The 8,531-nt window shown below is 34.3% G+C and overlaps 1 protein-coding gene and 1 pseudogene across 1 annotated transcript in view; both read right to left on the bottom strand.

The window, feature by feature from the left end:
• The window catches only part of Exoc6 (exocyst complex component 6), a gene marked incomplete at its 5' end in the record, with an annotated part of 170,744 nt that extends 164,281 nt beyond the window's left edge, over window positions 1-6,463 (bottom strand). The window contains 4 exon segments of the mRNA XM_013514880.1: window positions 1,776-1,821; window positions 4,842-4,932; window positions 5,026-5,073; window positions 6,292-6,463. Of these exon segments, the coding sequence (XP_013370334.1) occupies window positions 1,776-1,821; window positions 4,842-4,932; window positions 5,026-5,073; window positions 6,292-6,463 (357 nt within the window).
• Window positions 6,464-7,610: 1,147 nt separating this feature from the next.
• LOC102005395 lies at window positions 7,611-8,066 on the bottom strand (annotated as a pseudogene).
• Window positions 8,067-8,531: the final 465 nt, after the last annotated feature.

Raw genomic sequence — 8,531 nt, forward strand, 5'->3', positions numbered from 1 at the left:
GGAAGAAAACATTCCAATGAAAAGGGGAACTACAAAGGGGGGAGGGGAAAGAAAGGAAGGGAAAAGAAAAATGAGAAAAGAAAAAAATGGAAATAAAGCTTTTGTATACGGGGAGGGGAAGAAGGGTTGAAAGGTGGGTAGGGAGTGGAGAAAAAAGGAATAAAGGGAGGGAGGACTCAAAGTATCACTCAACACATTACTTATTAATTACAGAAAAATTACACATTTTCAAATAGATCTAACAGCCAATCTCTTAAACGATCAAATTTAGCATAACCTAGAGACAACCTGAAAGTAAATGCTTTCTGATGTCATACAATGATACATAATATTGTTTACATCATACTCTTGCCAAAAACATTTCATCTAAATCTAATCATGAGGAAACAATCAGACAAATCTAAAATGCCCTGGCCTATAAGAACCAACCCAGGGCTGGGGATATAGCTCAGCAGCACAAGCACCTGCCTGGCAAGTGCAAGGTCCTGAGTTTGAGTCCCAGTACCAAAAAAAAAAAAAAAAAAAAGAACCTGGACTTTTCATGAAAAACAAAGAGGACGTCTATTCTAAATTAAAAATAATAAAAAGCATATACCAACCAATGTTTTCAGGGGGGAAATGAAGATATAAGACAACTGGGCAATAACTGGGCAAATGTGAATATAAGTATTAGGTTGTATTGTTGAAAAAAAGGTAACTGCCTAAGCTAGAAAATACTAAGGCAATAATAAGTTACTGAACGCCTGCCTGGCAAGCGCAAGGTCATGAGTTCGGTTCCCGGTACCGGAGAAAAACCAAAAAAAAAAAAAAAAAAAGTTACTGAAGTCATAAATGTAAATACCAAGATAATCAGTTAAAAGAGGTCAAAGTTTTTGCCCCTATGAAGAATGTTGAATGGAAAGTAGGGAAGGTAAAGCCTGTTTTTCTCTATATATAAATAAAATTCATCTTTAAAATATGATAATATATAACAATAGAAAAAGGGAGTATCTTAATAATACATGCATAAAAGAAAATAAAACTGTCTTCTGGGTTGTTTATTAGTAACGACAAAATTCATTCTATCAAATTAGTACCAATTGGTAAAGACCAATCAAATGCAATGTTTAGCACTATAGAGCAGGACACACACAAATTTTGACTACAGATTTGCATATAGTATGTTATGGTTTTTAAAGTAGTTATTAATAAACCAAGAAGATTTTGTTCTTTCCCAAATTTATTTATTCTCAGTTTTCTGTTACTTTACAACTGTTCATTTTAGAGCATTTTAACATTATAATTTCTAATGCTCTTATGGCAACCAATAAACTACTTTAAATAATTTCTCACTTGTCATATATTCATTTATGTTATAAAACAGAATAGACTAGATCTCAAAATACAACTGCCTACACTTTGCTTTCACTGCACATTAACCACTTAGCCTTTGAATGTATGCAGTGTCAGTATGTTGGTAAGTTAATAAAAAATTTTTTCATCCATGTAGTTTTCTACCTATCTTACTGGTAGGTAGAAAATATTACCAATTGGTAATATTACTAAATATTACCAATATTACCTATTGTTATCAATACTAACAATCTTTGATATTATTTATAAAGGACAAGCATTCATAAATAAATGAAAATTTTGCTTTATTGGATGATCCTGATTTAGTGTAAGTAGAAAGCCAAATTCACATGATTTTACTAATTTACAGTAAGTTTACACGTGCTTTCAGTAATAGAGAACAATTTTTATTTAAATAAACAGTAAGAAAGAATCCAACTCACCTTTTTGCACTCATCTGTTCTCTGAGCTTACTGTACATTTCCAGCACTGCATTAAAGAAATGTAACATTTTAGCTTTTAAGATGAAATAATGAATTTTGAGAAATTAAAAGAATTAAAGTAGGCAAAAATATACTATAAAATTCATCAGTCTTCTCTATACTTTGAATCAGGCTGATATTTTGAAATAAAATGTTGTATGATTCAAGTAAATGAAAATATTTTAATTTCCACATACATTGACCATTTTATACAGACACATACACACACATACACACACACACATTAAACCTGGAATACTTTATATGTTGACTCCTATAACTGAGACATAAATCTAGTAATAATTTTTCCATTCAGAAATTACTAATATTTCTTCCCTGAAATGGAATTATAAATTTAGACTTTAGCAGAGGGAGAAAACTGAGTGACAGTGAGATTCATTAACTTTGGCCCAATATATCAAATAAAATAACACAACTGTATTATAATTAACTATACACAAATGTTACACCAAAACTATAAAGAAAGAAAAACATCAAATGCTTACAGCACAGAGTGAACTCTAGTTCTAAAAAATAAACATAGCAAAGCGTATTTATTTATTTCATCCTTTGTACATAGGCCCAGTAATGCAGTGATTCAATAAAATTGTCTTAAGCTTCCACAAAATAAAGTACTGTCGCCAAAAGAATTTAATGCAACTATGTAGATTACTATTCACCCCTAGTACAATTTCAAAGTATAAAGTGAGTGAGTAAATTATTATTGGCTCATCAAACCAACTCACATTTTCTTAGACTACAGAAACAGACAACATTTTTTCCCCAGATTTTCTAGTTATAGGCTACTCCCCAAGGTTTTCAAGATTACAAATGATACTGTTTACTTTGAAAACTTTCAAACCTGCAATGGTGGCAATAATAAGCCAGCTCTTACTTAGTGACCTCACAGGACACTCTACATATCTCTACCACTGCCCTACACTGAAAAGTAGTACTTCTCACATTTTCCAACGAAAGCATTAAACACATAACCCAGAACAGAGTCTGCTGTAAAGCATAAACTTTTCTCAAAGTCCTCTGCTTTATCTCAATAATTCATGTAAATTTCACATCTATTTCATTATTTCCATATAAAAATTATGCTTCCCTCAAAAACATTCAAGTAAAACTAATACAGCAGGAAAGTGCATTGTTTATACTGTGAATTCTTATGCACTCTCATACTCCTCTGAATCCAGTAAGGAGTTAGACAGTTGTACAATAATGAATGACTTGTCTTTACTCACATTAGATTGTAGAATCTTTCAAAAGCTGGGACTATGTCATTTTTAACTTTATAGTTCCAATACCTACCATAACGCCTGACACACACATAAAAACTATGAGTAGATAATTAGATTGATGAACAAAGTAAAGGAGGTAGTTCTAGACATGACTATTACAAATATAACATTTACATGCAAAGAGCTGCTGACCAGTCATGAAAGCAAAAACAGTAGAAACAACAGAAACTTAACCTCTACTTTCCTTTCTCTATTTCAAATAGCCACCTAGAAGAATAAGCTGAGTTCAGCACTTAATCATTCTATTAATACCCAATTTTTAGGCTGATTATCCAAAATAAAAAGTAACAGAGCATTCAAATTCAGAAATTGTCTTGGTGACTATTATAATCTGATAATGGCAAAGATATTACTAAACATTTTTAAAAAGTAGGTTCCTCAAAAGTATAAATAAGGACCAAAATGTATATTAGTTATTGTAAAAGAGGAAGAAAATGTTTGACTGTGGAGGGGAACAAGAGGGACAGGAGGGAAAGGAAAGAAGGGAAAAGAAAAAAGAAGGAAAAATGGAAACAAAGCCTTTGTAAATGGGGAGGGTAGGAGGAGTTGATGGGAGGGTAGGGCAATGGGAAAAAAAGATTCAAGTTATATCACGTACAGGTACAAATTCTCTATGATGAATGGGATCATTATGTCTATCTAAAATGTACCAATAAAATCTGATTGAAGAAAAAAAGAAAGAAAAAAGGTTCCTCAACCCTGAAGCCTAATATAATAAATGGGCATTTTATTTACTTAAAGTTAATGTGCAAATATCCTTGGTCCATCAGAGATTAAACTGAGCACATTTTCACTAATTCTTAAGAAAGCTAGTCTCATAAGAGAACTATGTAGTTATAAAATAATGTAATGTATAGTACAATATTATAATAGTTATATAATTAATATATAGAATTCTAATATAATGTTTTAGCCAATAAAATCTGCTGACAGATTTATATATACATATTAGCTCACATTCTGAGCTAAATTTATATCATATAATTGTTACACAAAATATTCTTCTCTCTTGGATATGGAGATTTAGGTTCCTTCTTAAAAAAATAAGAATATAAGATGGATTTGGCTTATAATGCTTTTTAAAAATGGCATATACCTGCTTCATTTTGTTTGAACAGCATATATCCATAAGTCCAGATAAAGAAAATACTGGTTAGTTTCTTCAATACATCTGAGCCATAACAGAGAGACAGAAATTAAGTCTTTCCAAAATACAGGAGGAAAGGCAAGAAGGGAGAAGACCTCGCACTTTTGGTATTTTCTTACCTTAGCAGCAAAATGAGATTGTGAGCAAAGCAAAACCAACCTGTTAAATGACAAACAAAAAACAGTAGAAAACTAGAGGTAAAAAATTAGGCAAATGGTAAGGACTAGAAAACTTAATCAAAAGACACTCTCCCCATGGAAAGTATTCTAAGGGAAAAAAGGGAAAAGGGCAAAAGAGGCAGGAGGGCTCACACGGCATACTAGGCAAAGAGGAAATGGAAAGGTAGAGGTTTTCCTAGGCGACTGATGTAACAGATAACCAAATAAGGGTTTTATAAAATAAGAAAATCATGGAAATTCAGGGAATGGAATGAACAGAAAAAGTAATGATGGGCTTTGTTAGGCAGCAATCAGCAAATAATCCAAATTCCCACAATAAGGAATGACTAAGTGCTATTATTAAATTATAATTTTATCAAACCATACATTATGTATATGCTAGACAAGTTTACCTTACCTGGAAGACATAACTGCAATTTTTCTACTACAGTTGTAATATTCCTCTGCTGAATTCTACATCGAATAATATCTTCTGTTTGTATTATCATCTTAAAAAAAGAAAAAATGTTCATATTTTGAAACAAACAGCTAAATAGTGTCCATATATTGATTCCACAAAAAAAAACGTATTATTTTCTTACCTCTTTCCCAGCATCTTGAAATCTTTGGTTTGTATCAGTAACTTGCACCTTAAAAATAATTTCACCTTAGTTAGACAAATATGCATAAAACTGTCCTGATGTAACTGCTCACCCTTGTAATCAGATCATGCTTCATGAGAAACTTAGAACAAAGAAATGCAAATTCAAATTAACTCTACAGCTTGAACTTGAACCTTTGATTGAAAAAGGCTTTTGTTAACTTCAATTACTTATGACAGTTCTTTTTAACAGATTCTGTGGCAAACTTCTCAAATTTACTCAGGATTTTTGAACTTTACTTGCTTCTCTAAGTCTGTCAAACAATTCAAATCACTGACCCAATTGACCACTGGTCCCTTTTTGATAACTTCAATGAGGTCTATGTGCTATTCATTGTCTGTAGGAAATGGTGATTGCATTTTATGGTAATTAAACATTCATACTTTGCTGAATGCAAACACTGGGTGGTTGATTAACATCAAACACAGAACTCTCAATCCACAGCAACATTTTAATGCTGCAGGTGCAGGCAAAGCTCAACCTCAAATTTTCCCACATATTAAGTGATTCATTAGGTCATCATAGTAAGGAAGCACATTCTGGTTTATTAAAAATCTCATTAATTCCTGAACAAAGATGCTCAGTGACCTCATTGATGCTGTGTTTGGTCTCTTGTTATCTGAATATCCTTTATATAATAGTTTTCTAATCATAACCTTTGAATTCTGTCTGCTAAGCACTATAAATGCAAAAAAGATAAATAGGACCATTTTTACAACTAAATATTTTCTGTTTTGACTGAACAAAACCCACAACTCTTTTAATGAAGAATGTTTTTACTGTTCTACAGAAAATGCAGATCAACTTTAAAATTCTACATTGCTATTAAACTTTAAAATGTCAATATAAGTAACTTTTAGAACAAAATCATTTATAATGATTTTGCTGTTTATCAACGTCATACTGTCATTTAAAGCATTCGAAAACTTCAAATCACATCTTTTATTTGTATAGATGTTTTGAGCTCACTTTCCTGCATGGAAAGAAATACTATTAAGTTAGCACATTACTTGCTTTAGAAATAAAGATTGCTCCTGTCATTAGCATGACAACTATGTTAACTAACAGAGCATAAAAAGCATTCCCAAATATATATACTAATTCATTCCTTGAAAGCACATTTAATAATGACTAATATACGTGTACTACAATGGTTGAGTGATTTAATGAGAACAAAGATAAACAGAATTTTAACATATTTCCTACCTTCAGTTTTTCTGCATCTGTCCTTACTTTAAGGAGTTCTGTAATCGCATCTACAAAACCTTGATGATGAAAATTACACATCTTTTCAATTTCCTTGTCATGATTACGGATACAACCATCTAACTTTTCCATGAACTTCTTGTGCGCATTTGGCTGGTCATCATACACAGACCTGCATGTATGTAAGAAAACTAAAATTAACTTCCCAGTTCACCAAAATTTATTCTCTTTTAAGCCCATCTCTGCAACAACTAGAGATTAAATCTCTAAACAAATAAATGGGTTGGACAGTTATTACCTTTAGTAGAAATAATTTAGATAAAAATATTTAATTTCTTTTTGGACCTGTTACTAGTGAAAGAGCAGAATCCTTCTAGGTAAATCACTACATATCCAGAAATAAGGTCTGAAGCTAAGAAAATGTGGGTCAAATATGTCTTTAACATAATAAAGCTCAAAAAAGCATCACAAAGTGAATGAATAAGGAATGAATAAACAAACTCATAACTTCTGTAGCATTTACTATGTGTCAAGCCATGTTCTAAGTATTTTATCAATATAATAATTTAATCCTCATAGCCAGCCAATAAAATATTGTCATTACCCTTGTTTTTAAAGATGTGTTACAGATTATCTAACTGCCATAAACTACACAGGTCAAGAGTGCTATCTGGGTCAAGAATCCTGGCAGTATGGCTCCAGTGTTCATATTTTCAAACACAATGTCATATTGTAGTCACCACAATGTTCTATAAATATCTCAGGTTACACTGTCTCCATATATGGGGCACCCCATACTTGTTCACAGCACAGCAAAGCAATAACCTTGGCCCTGGTTCCTGGGATAGAAGCTTTTAGAATGCTCTGCCTAATAACTGTCTTTATCTGGAGGACTTAACAGTACCATTTATTTATTTTATTATTTTATTTTTTTTCCAGACTCAATGTTGTTTGTTGTAAGCAGTAGTGAACCTCTTGCCCTGTGAGCTCAGTCCTGCCCTCAGATTTCCAGTCTTCGGTGGGAAGTGCATCTCTGCCTCCCTGATTCATCTGGCTCTGCATAAGGCTTTGCTGCTTTACCACAGCATGTGTCACAGCCAGGTCCTTATTCCCAGTGATTAGTGTCCATCTTGGAGGTGCACAGGCCTCTGAGGGGACTGCACGAGTCTGCTGGTTAGATGGAGGGGCTGAAACCTCCAGACTCAGCTACCAAACATTCTTCCACAGCAGAACTCAGCTGAGCAGCAGCAACTGGTTCTTCTTTCCTGAAGTTCTGTGTCCAGTAGGAATATCAAGGGCAGGATGGCTTAAGTGGTACCTCAAACGGGATAGAGATGCCAGATGCTGTATTGGAAGCAAGTGCTCCAGGGTGGCTCCTCAGCACCTGGCACACCTCTGCGGGTGGCTCTAAGCCCATCTGCTCTGCTGTATGCCAGCGCTGTAGCAGCATGATCCCTGTGCAGGGACCATACTCCCAGGTCAGGTCAAACTGACACAACAGCTCCAGTTCTGCTTCCTCCTTGCTGGAGGGCTGGGGCTCTTCCCCTAGTTGTGGTGCCAGCTCCCCCTTGCTTTGTCCAATGTGCCCCTCCCTCCTCTTCACAACAGGATAGGAGTCAGTGATGAGCCACTTCCAGCCCATGACAGCCACCCAGGCCAGCAGAGGTGACTGCGAGGAAGAAACAGGCCGGCGGCCATGCAAGAGACAGCTGCTGAGATACAGAGACAGACGGGTGCAGCACTAGGCTATTTATTTGTTCTCTTTCTGTCTTCCTGATGTGTGAGTTCACCACTACAAATTTCCCTCTGAGGACTGCTTTCACTGCATCCCACAGATTCTGGTAAATTGTATTTATATTTTCATTTGTTTGTAGGTATTTTTTAATTTCTTCTTTAATTTCTCCTGTGACCCACTGGTTGTTCAGGAGGTTGTTGTTTAATTTCCAAGTGTTTATGGAGTTTTTGGAGTTCCTTCTGTCATTAATTTCCAGTTTCATTGCACTGCGGTCAGATAATATGCACGAGATAATTTCAATTCTTTTGCATTTAGGTAGGTATGCTCTATGGGCTACAGCGTGGTGTATTTTAGAGAAAGTCCCATGTGCAGCTGAAAAAATGTGTATTCTGATGCGGTGGGGTGGAACACTCTGTATACATCTACTAAGTCCATTTGTTCACAGCTTTGGTTCAGCTCTGTTATTTCCTTGCTGAATTTTTGTCTAGTTGATCTCTTTGTGTCA

This window comes from Chinchilla lanigera, unplaced genomic scaffold (assembly GCF_000276665.1).
Source record: "Chinchilla lanigera isolate Chin_1 unplaced genomic scaffold, ChiLan1.0 scaffold00024, whole genome shotgun sequence".
In the NCBI taxonomy this organism is placed as follows: Eukaryota; Metazoa; Chordata; class Mammalia; order Rodentia; family Chinchillidae; genus Chinchilla; species Chinchilla lanigera.